The sequence below is a fragment of the Suricata suricatta genome, chromosome 2 (assembly GCF_006229205.1).
Source record: "Suricata suricatta isolate VVHF042 chromosome 2, meerkat_22Aug2017_6uvM2_HiC, whole genome shotgun sequence".
NCBI classification, from domain to species: Eukaryota; Metazoa; Chordata; class Mammalia; order Carnivora; family Herpestidae; genus Suricata; species Suricata suricatta.
Genome location: NC_043701.1, coordinates 177581740 through 177596494, shown reverse-complemented (window position 1 = coordinate 177596494; position 14755 = coordinate 177581740). Strand labels below are relative to the sequence as shown.

The window sequence follows — 14755 nt, the reverse complement described above, 5'->3', positions numbered from 1 at the left end:
GACTGAGAGTGTGAGCACGGGAAGGGCAGAGATAGAGAGAGAGGGAGAATCCCAAGCAGGCTCCACGCTGTGAGTGCAGAGCCTGATGCGGGGTCGAACTCACAAAAACTGTGAGATCACGACCTGAGCTCAAATCAAGAGCTGGAGGGACACTTAACTGACTGAGCCACCCAGGAGCCCCTATTTTTATTTAATTACTGCTCCAACCCTCTGATGTGGGTGCGGGGCCGGCCAAGGTCACAGGCACGACTGCAGTGTGGCCCTACTGGCCACAGGGCCCACTAGCTCATGTTCTGACCTCTCGGCCCACCGCTGCATGTTACAAAAGTACGGTCCCATTTGGGAGCTCCCCATATTGTGGTGGCCTCAAGATGCCCACTCTGAACCCCAGGAGATCCCCATGAATCACTTCATCATTTACATTCTTGCATCAAAACACACAACTTTAAACACTGGGCCGAAGAGTCAGCGTCCTCAATTCTCATTCCGAAGCTTACGTACTGGCTCCCAGGGCTCTGCTCCTGTGCCTCATCTTCTAATGCCCCTGGCATGTCCCTGTCGGTGGCCATGGAGACCTGGCCTGCTGTTCCCCTTGGCCTCACTGAGCCGTGGAACTCAGCTCCCGGGGGCCCCCAACTCTGGCCGGCGGTGGCTGGGAGTCCAGGCAGGCTCCCTCCTCTACTAAGAGCAGAGGTGCCTTCTCGCAGCTCGAGCCTTCAGGCCAGCGGCCTCCAGGCTCTGCCCTGCTGTGGGGGAGGCCCCGGGGATCCTCGGGAAAAGATGGTAAATGCGGAACAAGGGCACCCACCACCCAATGCCATGTCCGGGGTAGACATTACTAACCTACCAAGACATTATTTTTCCCCAAGCCTGGACAAGGCCTTGGAGCCTTTCCTTGTTAAGAGCACCAAACGGGCACCAGCCATCTGTCTTCTGTCTACAGACCCTGTCACACACACGGTACTTTCTGCCCTGTGCATCCACATAGTACGACCCAAGTCTGTGAGGGGAGCCAAGCTACACAAAAATGGTCGCCGGAAACTCGTTCTTCAGGAAGCTCTTCTGTGCACAGCAAAGTGCTACATAAGCCAAGAGGGAGAGAAAGGCCCAGAGACCCTTCCTTGAAGCTGCTCATGATGTCCCCAGAGAAGCAGGGGACACCTACTGGCTGTCAGGGGCTGATCAGAGAGCCTCTCGGGGGAGGTCCCACCGGGGACAGACTGGCAGAGGGGGCAGAGCCGGTGGGGGTTATGTTAGCAGGAGCAGCAGGTGCTGATTCCGAGGCTGAGTTGGGGACTCAGGCAACACGCACTTGGGAGGTGGAGGCCACGGATGAGGGAGCACCTTCAGGGTGCCACAGTCCTAGGGCAGAAGAGTGAGCGGGGATGGGAGGGGAATCACCCGCAATCCTAAGAATGGGCGCATGGTCCTCAAAGTTGGGGGTGGGCCTGGACAGCTGCTGGGGAAGAGCACCCAGGCCCCGAGGGTCACTTCCCTGGGGGCGCACGAAGCTCACTGGTGGAGAAGCAGTAGGGAGGGAGCGCAGGTCACAGGCTGGGAGTCACCGCTGTGCACAGTTGGAGAACATGGGGCCCCGGGAGGAGGTACTGAGACCAAAGGGAAACCCACCAGTGGTTTCCAACAGGGCACGATGTGGCATCGGGGGCTTGGGAAATGCCAGGGAGGGGAGGCGTGCCGCCAAAAGGCAACTGATGTAGGTTCAAGAGAAATGGAAAACTAATGATAGTGAAGTGGAGGGCCAGGACCCCAGCTCAGAAAACTGAGGACGCCTCCCCTCAGTGGAGGGGGCCACCTGCCCGAGAGCTTCATTCCCACTGTTTCTCCCCCATTAAAAACCGTTTCCACACTCTGGCTCATTTCCTACCTCCTGGTTCTAAGACTTCTCAGTATGAATGCTAACCCAGAGCCAAAGAGCAAGTTTTCCTGGTGTGCATGACTCATAGGAAAAAGTGTCTCTCAGGCTATTAAAAGAGTGGGGGGTGGATCGTAAAACATTTACGCTCCAAGCAAATTCTATAGAAACTAAGCAAAGTACATATCATCCTGGCACTGAATACCGCTTTCCCCAAATAATGAGACAGGAAAAATGGGCTCTTGTGTTTAACATGGTGCACAGATGTTCCAGAAAAGGAATAAATGCTTCAGAACAATGCAAAGGGAACTTAGCATAAAACAGGGCAAGCCACTGAGCAGTGTGTGGAAAATGTGTTATCTGCTAAACTCACACGTGCAAATGAAACGGAGCCTCTTGGCCGCCTTGAACACACCTTAGCGTGCCCGGGAGCCCCATTCCCACTGAGGTGGGGAACCGAGGCATAAACCTGACAATGAAAGCGATGCCATCAGTCACTTCCTCCAGGCAGACCTCTGCGGACTGCGTGGGACTGTCTTTAGCTACAGGGCCACCGCACTCCACAGCCAGCTTGCACGATGTGACCATGCCTACAAAGTGTTAACTGAAGCTACCAGAGGCATGAAGCGGAGCCCATGAACCATCACACTGCCCCCTACCCCACACCTCTGCCCCAGGTTGCTGCCTCTGCTAACCTGGGAGGGGAGGCGGGGGAGGACTCTTGATTGAACAGACAGTAAACACTCACAGTAGAAGGCAGCACAGGGAGGGGAAGGTGCATCCCAAGTTCCCTGCTAACAATCACACAGAGCCTAGAGGCAGCCTCGGGATCTTTCTGAACACAGTGCCCAGGGAGCTATTACCGAACCAGCATGTGGACATGAGAGAGGAATCCAATCAGCCATTCTAGGAATGGGCAGCAAAGTGTCTTGGGATTTCCACAGGCCCAAGTTCAAATCAGACCCCATCCCTTATGACTTGGATGATCTCTGACAAGATAGTTCATTTCCACCTCAGTTTATTCATCTGTAAAATGGGAATAATAGAACCAACCCTGGAGTCTTATACAGATGAAATGAGACTATAGATAGAAAGTGCTGTCATCTGGGCACCTGGGTGGTTCAGTCGGTTGAGCATCCAACTTTGACTCGGGTCATGATCTCGTGGTTCGTGGGTTCAAGCCCCGCATCAAGCTCTGCACTGACAGCTCAGAGCCTGGAGCCTGCTTTGAATCGATTCTGTGTCTTCCTCTCTCTCTAACCTTTCTCTGCTCGACATAGGGCTCGAACTCAGAAACCATGAGATCATGACCTGAGTCAAAGTCAGATGCTTAATCAACTGAGCCACCCAGGCACCCTTAAATAAACATTTAGAAAAGTAAGTGCTAATCAGAATTAGTAAGCATAATGATATGGTGTCCATTTAACTGTAATTATTTTTCACTGAAATTTTGAGATATGCAATTATTAGAATTTGTAAGTTTAGAGAGTATAAGAAACTTGAGTTAATTTTATGAAACATTTGTCCACTCAAATGTTTTTTCATTTGTTCAGAAAATTCAGAATTTTGTGAAATATAAGTGAGGATAATCTGGTCTAATTCAGGTACCTTTTTTAAAAAGTTTATTTATTTATAGACAAAGAGAGAGAAAGAGCAAATGGAGGAGAGACAGGAAGAGAGGGAGTGAGAGTCCTAAGCAGGCTCTAAACTGTCAGCGCAGGGCCCAATGCAGGGCTCAAACCCAAAAACCACAAGACCATGACCTGAGAGGAAATCGATAGTCAGACACTTAACCAACTGAGCCAGGCAGGTGCCCCCAGGCACATTTAAGATATGAGTTTTTAAGGTCACGTAACGGTGATACGTTTTTCTAAATGAAAGAAGCCCCTTGTATATCATGTCATTTGCTGGACAGAACACGTTCAGAAGCACATGACTGTCTCCATTAGAACACCTACATGTTTTCACATTTTCCAGTAATCCAGTGGCTCAAAGATATCCCATAATCTTAGGCTCCATAAAGAAATTTGCATTCTGTGCACTGTAGATGATGCTATGAAAAATCATATCACCGATGCTTTTCCTCCATGATACTATGAGTCCAGAACCTCAGCGTATGTGCATTTCATCAGTCAACATGACCACGTTACCTGGTAAAGAATGCCAGCACCGTTTCCTCCATAGGAACCGTCTGAACTGTGGGGTTCAGTTGCAAGAAGACCCACAAAAGTAGCGTTTTCAGAAGATGAAACTCATTGAAAGTGAACAACCTGGCCAAAAGAAGAGAAGAAATGTCAGGAACAGCAAAATCTCACATGATTTGTAAGAAAACAGCAAGTTAAAGAGCTTAGGTCTGAGGCAATGCCACCCCTGGGTCTGTCGGTCCCTTCAGACAGCTACGAAGTGACCTTCTCCGGGTCATTGGAACGGGCGGTGGCGGAGCTGGGCTGGGACCCTCAGCAGCCTGACGCCCGCCCGCTGTGCTGCCAAAGCCACGGCCAGCGTTTAACAAGCCCTCCCATAGACAGGTGTGTGCAAGACGTTTTCAGATTTCCTTCATCCAATTCCATACACCAATCTGTGCAGTTGTGATGTAGCCCTTACTTTTACAGATATGTAAATTCAGACTGGCCCTATGTTTATTTAAATTTTTAATATTTTGTTCATCGTGGGTTTTTTTGTGGGGTTGGGAGGAGCAGAAAGAAAGGAGAGAGAGAGAATCTCAAGCGGGCTGCATCCCCAGCATGGAGCCTGATTCAAGGCTCCATCCCACAGACCGTGAGACCATGACCTGAGCTGAAATGAACAGTCAGACGCTTAAACTGACGGAGCCACCCAGGTGCTCCATTCATTCATTGGGGTTTTTTGCATTCATGTTGATTTTAAAGTATTGCACCACAATATACTTTATCTGAAGACTGAGGTTTTTTGGTGTCCCTTTAAGTTTTGCACCTGAGGTTAGTGCCTCACTTATCACCTTTGAGTCCCAACCCTGACAGAGGGCTAAATAGCTTATCCAAGGTCACAGGGTTCTGGGGTCAGGCCTGGCGTGGGTCAGTTCAGCGCCCCGCAGCTGCTGCGCCCTCATCTGCAAATAGTGGTGACAGCCCATGCTCAAAGTCGACACCAGTGACATGCGGAGTTTTGTGCCACTGCAGCAACAAAGCACCATGAACCAAGTGGCATAAAACAACACACATTTATTATCTTACAGCTGTGGAGGTCAGAAAAACAAAAATGGATCTCACTGAGCTAAGATCAAGGGGTGGACCGCATTCTTTCTGGAGGTTCTATGGAAAATCATTTCCTTGCTTTTTCCAGCTTCCAAAGGCCACTCCCATCTCAGGGCCTGCAGTCCTGTCCTCTGTCGTCAGGCCAACAGCCCAGTGCCTTCCAATAGATCTACGATTCTGATTCTCCCGTCTCCCTGTTCCACGTGGAAGGAGCCTTGTGACTATACTGGGCCCCCTGGGTAATGCAGGCCAGCCTCCCCAGCTCAAGGTCATCCATCTGCAGGGTTTTTCCTCTTGCAGCCCCACACAGTCACAGGCTCTGGGGGTTGGGATGGCGATGTCATCGGGCTGACCACACATGCACAGATCGCTCAGTGCAGTGCCTGGCACAGAGGAGCGTGCTAGCGAGCGGCCGCTGTGACTCGTGAGTGGCGGGGCCGGGTCCTCGCTGCAGAGCCCAGGCTTCGCCTCCAGCGGGGAGAGACTTCTCAACAAGAAACAAGTGGTGAGAAGGAGCGAGTGTCCTCCCCACCAGGTCAACCCTGTAAAGTAACGAGGTTTCCCAGAGAGCTTCTCTGGCAGCCTCCAAGCACTTGATTATCTGAGAAGCCATTTCGGTGTTTCGTGACCCCTTGATATTTCCCGACTTGACCACAGGGATGGCGTGATGGCTTCGAGACCTATCATGGCCTCTGCACCCACCACTCGGAGCGGTCGTGTGGGTGGGACCCAAGCTAAGTAGGGACTCTAAAGGGCAATGGAAATGTCACCCACCCACCTTTCACACTATTTCTGATCACAGTAGAATGTCTCTTGGCTCTTATTTTTCCGGTCACCTGCGGATGCATGGGCTTTGACTCTGGCCAGACAGGACCAAATTTGTCACTGTCTGGGCCGTGATGGTGAGGCAGGAGGGGGGATGTCACAGAGCCACAGATGCCCACATAGAACTCCACAAGGACACCAATGACCTCTGGGCTGGGAAGCTACATGACTCCTGGTGCAGAATCCAAGCCCGAGGTTCCCAAGCCCAGAAGGTTCTTTGAGATGTCACCGAAGGGCACCAGGCAGCAACCGGGGAGGAGTAATTGGGCTCCATGAACCAGGGTTTTGGTTTTACTTTTATTATGAAGAGTAGTTGTTCAAATAAAGCTCTCTGTCTTGAGGCCAAGCACCAGTACCCTGAAGTATCGGCTCCTTCTGAGAACACGCAAACGTATTTTCATTTACGTAAGAGCCCTGACGGCCTCAATCAAAACAGAACTCAGAGAGTTTCTAAACTTCCCTCCAGCACAGGGGAACATCTGGACTGCTCTCCCGTGTTTACTGGTGCTCACTAGTGGCCATCGGGAGGTAACTGGAGAGAAACATGCTGCTAACAAGGCACTGCTTGTCATTTTTTTGAGAAAATTGTATGTAAATAATAAAGGTCCCCTTTGAATATAGAGATGCAAACAATGCAAACAAGAAACCATGGACAAGGGTACCCAGGGTAGCGCTGATTGCCACAACAAAAAAATGAAGCAAAACAAAAGGCCATTAAGAAGGGAATGAAAAATTACTATCTATTCATTCTAATGGAACCCTGTACAACATCAAATTTACAATGCTAATCAGATATGTAAGTATCCACATGGAGAGAACACAGCGCATTACGTTCATGGATAAGTCAGCTGCAGAACATTACAGTCACTGTGAGAACACTTATTTGAAGTTTAAAGCCTTTGCAAAGCAATATTACATGTTATTTGTGGACATACATACATGTGGTAAGAATATAATCATGTGGGCGCGTTCACGCATGCCCACGATGATGGTCTGATGGTCTTCGGGGAGGGAGGGAGGCGGAGAGGATGCAAGGATAAACCTGGGGAGGGTGCAGAGCGGGGCCCTGCTTTCTTGGCGATGTTTTCTTTTTATGACAAAACATCACTGTTCATTTTGGGAAGTGGGTCCAATCGTGTTTTCTATTATCTTCCTACATTTAAAAGCTTTTTCAGCAATGGAAAATATACCCATCAATGTCCTTATTGATTTAATAAATAAGGAGAAATGAGTCTTCATGCGGAGCACAGCCGTGGGCCAGGCTGGTAATGACCTGGGATTTCGAGGCCACCCAGACTTCATTCACATCCCAATTCTCACGCTGCTCGGAGGGAACCTGGGCCGATCTTTTCCTTTCCTGTTATCTCCATCCCACAGGTGAAAAAGCAGGTAGCAGTGCCCACCTCACTGGACGGCTATGGGAATTCGGCTGATAACCCACTAAGACTGCTCTGTATACAACAAGTGCTCAGTAGTTGGCAGGTGTCATTGTGATTAGCCAGAGAAGCATCAGCTTCAGGAACTATTACATTTTTTTAAATGTTTTATTTTTTTGAGAGAGAGAGACAGAGCATGAGCCGGGGAGGGGCAGAGAGCGAGGGAGACACAGAACCTGAAGCAGGCTCCAGGCTCTGAGCTGTCAGCACAGAGCCTGACACGGGGCTCAAACCCATGAATCATGAGGTCATGACCTGAGCCGAAGTCAGACGCTTAACCGACTGAGCCCCCCAGGCGCCCCAGGAACTATTATGTCTGAGAGTCGTGCCCGTGGTGATCCAGCTGCTGTGCGAAAGCTGTTGGACAGGCCTGCCGTGGAGGACACGGGTAGCTTCTTTGGGGGAATTCCTGAGCCTTCAAGACTTGTGGCGTCATCAACAGGAAGCCAGGGAGAAGTGGAGAAGCCCATTGCAAGGGCTGCAGGGCAGCCTTCCATGCTGATAGGCACCAGACAGCCTGCCACGTTTCCATGTTCCTAAGTCTACAGGGAGCTTGGCTTTCAGAAAACTCAGAATGAAACTTTCATACTATTAGAGCTAGTGGAACAAGGTAACCTAGTGGTGACCTCTACAGAGAAAATGAACTGAGAACCCAAGGCCCCGGAGGTTAGGAAAACTTGTATGTATTTTATGTGAGGTCATTTATAAAATGGAGAGCAAAACCCAAAGCTAGCTGAGGTCAAAGGGACTTCTGAAAGGGAAGGTGAACAGCCTGGATGTTGAAGCACCTGTTGAACTGAATGTTGTTCCCATGATGCTTAGAGACCCAAACAGCAGGGAATGGGTCACCGTGGACCTTCATGGGCCCCCGGGGATGCAGCATCCCTGACCTCAAGGGTTGGCTTTGCCACACAGCTGCTCTGGGGTCATGTGACTTGCCAGACGACCCAGATCTGGGGGAGTTCTGGGCTGGAAAGCCTGGTTGCTGTGATGAATGAAGAGATGGCATAGCGTGGAGAATGGGAGTCTGGACCTTGGAGCCTGAGTCCCCCGTTGGAGCCCAGCCCTGCCTTTTATCGTCCCTCTTATCTTAGGGGCAATTACTATCTATCGCACAGGGTTGTGGCAGTTGAAAGGGACAGTGCACAGCACATACCCCAAAGTGCTTGATAACAGTGAACTCACTCAAAGGTTTGTTGTGAATTAGCTGAGGTCCAAAGTGCCAGATGCACCATCCAACCAGCGCGCCCAGATGAGGAACCGGAGCTTGGGTAAATTTCTAACAATCCCACCAGGCACAGGGTGCCGCCAGGCCGTCTCTTCCAGCACTCTCTGCTCCCACCTCCCTCCAGCTTGAAGGCAGGTGGCCACTGGACATCAACAGGTGGGCGAGGAGAATGTGCCTCGGGGAACATGAACATGAGCCTGGGAGCTGTTAGCCTGGTCTCTCCAGGGCACAGGGGCCCATGACATGCTCAAGGCGATGCAGGGCCTTCCCTCCAGCTGCCGGGATGGCTCTGGGCTTGTGTAGACAGCTCCCGGGGAGGGGCTGCAGGAGGAGGACCCAGTTCCCAGCTCCGTCATGTCTCCCCAAGCTTGTGAGTCTAGACGCGTGACGTGGGAGGTGCTTGACCTCTTCTCCTGCCTAGTGGACATGTTGTAAGGCCCGCTCCATCACCAAGGCTCTGGCTGTGGTCAGACAGTTTTTCCTGGTTAAATGCTACCAGGGTGCGACAGCTCAGTCTTTCCAAGGGAGGGACAGTGTTACGAAAAGTCTAAGGGATGCCTTGTTTATCTTTGCCTCCACGGTTGTGTAACCTTTCCTCTGCTGGAGGGTAGGGGAAAGCAGCAGGGAGTCGGGCAGAAAGACACCAGGAGCCCCACCCCCCATGCCAGGCCCCCCGGAGGTGCTCCTAGGCTGGGGTTCCTGAGGTCTTCCTGAGAATATGGCGGAACAGAGTTCTACCAACTGCATTTCTCTGTAAGTGTGTGGGCATCACAAGCCACTTACTAAATGCAAACCAACAGTGGAATGAATCTTTCCAGATCTAGTTTCTGATATCAGATGCTTTCAACAGCACGAGCGTTGAGTAAACACTCAATTTCTAATACACGGCTAAAATGTTGAGTAGAATTTACTTCTCATTTCTGGACTCTAGCCGAAGGGAATTCAATCTTGGGACGTTGGCAGTGGGTATCAAGAACCTTTTAAAGAGTCCCAAAGAGTCCTGGCAAGCAAATGCAATATGGGATCCTAAACCAGATCCTCTATCGGAGGAAGAAATGTAATAAAGGACAGTGCCGGGGTAAGGTATTAACATCAATGCTAAATTCCCGGGAGTTGATAACAGCATTGTGATTACATTCAACAGTTCTATTTATTAGGAAATAAATACTGAAGCATTTAGGAGAGAGGGTACGTGATGTGTGCACCTGCTTTCAGAAGGTTCAGGAAAAAATACGTGGGTACATTGTGACATATACAGATGCCGATGATCAAACAGCAGAAACTGAACAAAACAGGGCAAAGGGCCTAGAAATATTCTTTGTCCTATTCTTTCAATTTTTATTTGTTGGAAATTATTTTCAAATAGAAGATGTTTTAAAATGCTTTTTTACCTGTGACAAAGCCAGAAAGTCCTGTTGACTTAATAATGTCACTTCTAGAAATTTCATGTGGGAAAATTATGTGGGATGCAGATAGATGCACATTGAAGGAGGTCATCAAGGTGCTATTTTTATATTGCTAAAACCCTGGAAATAATCTAAAAGAATAACCCCAAGCATTGGGGATGGTTCCATGAATTACTTGAAGGATGAGAAGGAGTCAGGCACTGTGGGCTGGCGGGGGGGGGGGGCACCCTGGTGGACGACAAGGCGCCCAGCAGGGCTGGGATCCAAGGAAGTCCCCATGGGCGTCTTGTGGCTGGTGAGATGGTGGGGGAAGGTGGGCAGCCAAAGGCTCTTTGCCTAGAGATGTTCTTGGAGGGGGTCAAGAGCTGACTCAAGACCCTGACTGAGAGGTCCCTGCAGTGAGTGGTCCAGACAACAAATGATGGCCCTCTGGCCTCTGGCTGGCACCTGTGGGGAGAAGCCCTTAGAGGGGGACTGGGTCTGGGCATGTACGGACACATTCAAGCTGAGGGCCACGTGGTTGGTGTCCAGAAGGACCCCCGAGATTCCAGCTTGATCAACCACTGGAAGAACCCAGGACGGGGCCCCAAGGGTTGGGTTTTAGCTTGAGTGTTGGCTCAGAGAGTCAGGTGTCTGGGTCAGATCTGTTCAGGAGAGGGCTCAGGGCTAAAGGTAAGAATTGATTTAGGATGAGAGGTTTTATTTTCTGTTTTCCGCTTTTCCCTGTTTTCCATTTTCCACAGGGGATATATATTAATGTTGTCAGGATTTTTTTTGAAGCTTTATTAGTTTTTTTTAATACTTATTTTATTTTTGAGAGACAGTGCATGAGTGAGGGAGGAGCAGAGAGAGAAGGAAACACAGAATCTGAAGCAGGCTCTAGGCTCTGAGCTGTTAGCACAGAGCCTGACGTGGTACTTGAACCCACGAACTGTGAGATCATGACCTGAGCTGAAGCCAGACGCTTAACAGACTGAGTCACCCAGGCACCCCAGGATTTCTTTAAATTATGTAGGCAATTACTGAATTAATTACCATGAGGGTCATGGGACAGCGGGCTCCCAGAGGGTCCTCACCCCAGTGAAGGAGCCTGACGGGAACTTGTCCCCATCCCTACCCCCAGTACCCTGCGTTTCAGCCCCCACCCCTGCCGGCTCTTCAGGATGGTGGGGAGTTTGGGACGGAGGATGTGCTAGACACCCGGCATGGCCAACAGGGGCCTGGGTGCACCCCACTGGAACCCCCCACCTCAGGACCACCCCGGGGACAGCTCCGTCTCTCCTCCCGCCCCCCCCCCCCCCCCCCCCCCCCAATAGCACTCCTGAGGACTAGCTCTCACCTGGGGGACTGCAGCACTCTGTGGAGCAGGTCCTGTGGGATTTTCCGGAGGTGGATCTGTGTCCCTACCAGAGGGACCAAGTTCATTTCCAGCCACTTCTCACAGGCAGTGGTGAGCTGCTCTTCCTTGTACTGAGAAAGCAAGGAAAGCCAATCGATAAAGAGATCCTGAACTCTTAGCGCCCTCTGCTGGCCCAAGACGATGCCACAAGCGTGCAGTGCCGCTGCGGGTAGTGCCGCAGACATGGTCAAACCCTTTCTTCAAAATACATAAACGGCAGCAGATACCGTATTTGGAGCGTTTGCTATGCTCACGGCCCTGCACTAGGTTGATTTAAATTAATCCTTACCACGGTCCTTTATGGTTGGTTCTTTATTATCCCTATTTTACTGATGGAGAAACTGAGGCGCCAAGATGGCTGTTCCTGCCAGCAGTCACGCAGGCTAGCCAGCGGCAGACCAGGAGCAAACCCTGGTGGTCTGACCACAGGCCTTGCACACGGAGATCTCTGGGCTAACGTCAGCGACGGATCATGGAAGGGCCTGCAGGGTGCACCCCAGATGGAGTTCTGAGGCTGCTAAGAGGCACATATGCTAACATCAAAGTCCAAAGAAGTGGGAACATTCTCCCAGATTCAGGGAACTGGGTGGGGTCTTAGTACACCTTGCATGTCCTCAGGGCTACGGTCCTTCCCTGGCCAAGAGTGGCCGGAAACTGTTGACCAGAATGCAAAGACACTGCACACAGAATGACTTCCTAGTTACTGATGGCCGGTGGGGACATTGCATTGTGTTTGATAGGATAGGCACTTAGCGCATTCTTAGCTGCCTTTACAAGGGCAGTGGGAAGAGCTGATCTTGAGTGAGGCAGACGCTACAGTCAGATGTACCTGTTTCACAGGGTGAGTGTCCACCCAGGACAATGGTGGCCTCATAGAGGAAGGCAGGGATCAGATGGCCTGGGGTTCGAGCCCAGCCCTGCTGCCCAGAAGCTGTCACCCTGATCAGGTTGGGTCAGATGGTGTTCTCCACCGATAATGAGACTGGGAGATTACATCATTCATTCCCAATAAAGGCGTGGTGACTGGGCTTGGGGCGGGGGTGGGACACAATTCCATCTGATTCCAAAAAAGAATATCCTGGAAGATTGCCTGCTATTCTGGTAAGAAAGGGTATGCTTTTAGTTTCCCCCCTTAGTTTTTAAGGTTTTTTAAATACATTATTATTATTATTTAATTTTTGGCTTTAAAGTATACTTTAATTTTTAATTTGTCAATTTAATTAATTTATTTTTCTTTTGAAAGAGTGAGCGATGGGCAAACAAGGAGAGAGAGAGAGAATCCCACAAGCGGCAGAGAGAGGGAGAGAGAGTGCAGAGCCTGAAGCAGGGCTTGAACTCACCTGACTGGGGGCTCACAAACTCACATACCATGAGACCATGACCTAAGCCAAAGTTGGATGCTTAACTGACTGAGCCACCCAGGCGCCCCTAAAATGTCCTTTTAAAATAAAAGGAATTTTAGTAATTGTTTGGAGCTGGGCCTGGTGGGTAAAGTCCCGGAGGCTGGGGTGCTCCTAACGGGGCCCGGGCGCCTTGGGCTCTGTCCGGGTTGTTCTCACCTTGCAGCCGGCCAGGTAAAAGCTCTTGATGGTGCTTGGCGTGAGTCCCTTTGTGATGATGGCCACACACCTACAGAGAGAGAAACGCTGTTCCGGGGGGTCCCTTGGCTGCCTTCAGAGAAGGGACAGCCCAAAGGTTTTCATTCAACCCCAGGACGGTGGCGGGAGAGCTGGGAACCGAGTGCCGGGTGGAGCCCCCAGTCCTGCCGGCCACCAGGCACGGTGCTCTTTAGGGGTTGGCTCTTGCCAGTGACCTTGAGCAGAATTAGCAGGGTTACGGAAATCAGTGTTAAGAGGCTGACAGGCTCACTCGAGCTCCCCCTTTCTCACTGTCAGACTCGATGGCCAGGCTTCCCCAGACCAGGGGCCATGAAGCAAGCCTGAACTGGCTCATACATGCACACGCATAACATCCGTGAGCCCAGCAGGGCCGGCACACCGATCTGATGCACAAAACCCAGGAACCGCACCAGGCTGAACCTGCACGCACACGCTGCATGCCCTGAAGACGGATGGCCTCTGCGGCATGTGACTCAGACCTGAGCAGCCATCTGGGTGATTCTGTACTGGCTGGGAGCTCAGCCAAGATGACCTTGGAGGTCTTGTCCAGCACCTGGATGCTATCAGAGTGACCCACAACATTTCTGTCCCACTAGGCAAACACCCCCACCCCCATGCCACACACACACACACACACACACACACACACACACACAGGCTTGTGCTACCACACCCCTGCCAGCTCAGCCTCTCGAAGGCAGGTGACAACCAGCCCAGCTGTGTGCCGGAGCCCCCAGGATCTGACCTGTAAGACCCGGCCACAGCTATCTGGAGAATCTTGAGCGAGGTCCACATGCCCCAGTATAGTGATGGGTCTGGCTCATGATCTCCATAGCCCTTGCTGCTCTGACCTTGAAACCAAGTTGGGGGTGGAGGAAAAGAAATGAAGAGCCTATCATTCTTGGCTCAGCCCCAAACGGCTGGGGCTAGGGTCCCAAGACTAAGATGGAGCTTCCAAGCCGAGCCTGAGGAAGGGCAGCCAAGGCTGACAGACGCTGTCTGTCCACGAGGGAGGCTGGCCTTCTGGCTTTCGGACCAGAGATATCAGAGCACCAGGAAAGAGCTGCTCAGAAGTGTTGTGAGCAAGGAAGCTGGTTTAGCAGTTATTAGGAAGGCTGTATGGAGCTGAAGATGGGTGGTATAGACAGTACAGGGGGCGTGGGAAACGTCAACAAACCCTAGCTGATCAGCCATCGACTGCAGTCTAGACCGGATTCCCTAGACCCTGCACAATTCGGCTCTACCTGGACCTGCTGGTCTCTCCCGCCTCCTGCCACCCAGCCTCCAGGTGAGGCCATGGCCACATGCTGGAGCACCTTTTCAAGACTCTGGTCCCCTCAGTGCGCCCTCCATTGTCACATCCAGGCCTCCAAGAGCCTACGTCCCTCAGTTCATAGGGCGTCTGCATCCCTGATACGGCTTCTTGATGCTCCTGATCGAGCGTCTGGCCTGAGTCATTTCAAGTGCCCCAGGAATGAGACCCTGGCTCAAAAACGTCTTTGGGGGTGACTCTACAAAAAGGGAATTGCCACCTGCAAGATCCTCGGGAGAGATCCTGCCCCTGCCCCTGGGGCTGATATCCTCTCTTGACTTGGACGGGAAGTTCATTCATTCATTCTTCCATCCGTTTCCTCACAAAGAGACACTGAGGCATAGAGTGGAACAGGGTTGGTGGACCATCCCTGCCCCCAGCCCCCTCTCTGCATTGAGTCACAGCAGGTATTGGGAAATCAAAG

At 51.2% G+C, this 14755-nt stretch overlaps 1 protein-coding gene across 1 annotated transcript in view; it reads right to left on the bottom strand.

Moving 5' to 3' along the window:
* The window catches only part of BTBD16 (BTB domain containing 16), a 42355-nt gene that overhangs the window by 14078 nt on the left and 13522 nt on the right, over positions 1-14755 (bottom strand). The window contains exons 8-10 of the mRNA XM_029920529.1: positions 12960-13029; positions 11341-11471; positions 4024-4143 (exon numbers count right to left, since the gene is read on the bottom strand). Of these exons, the coding sequence (XP_029776389.1) occupies positions 4024-4143; positions 11341-11471; positions 12960-13029 (321 nt within the window). The remainder of the gene's footprint in view (positions 1-4023; positions 4144-11340; positions 11472-12959; positions 13030-14755) is intronic.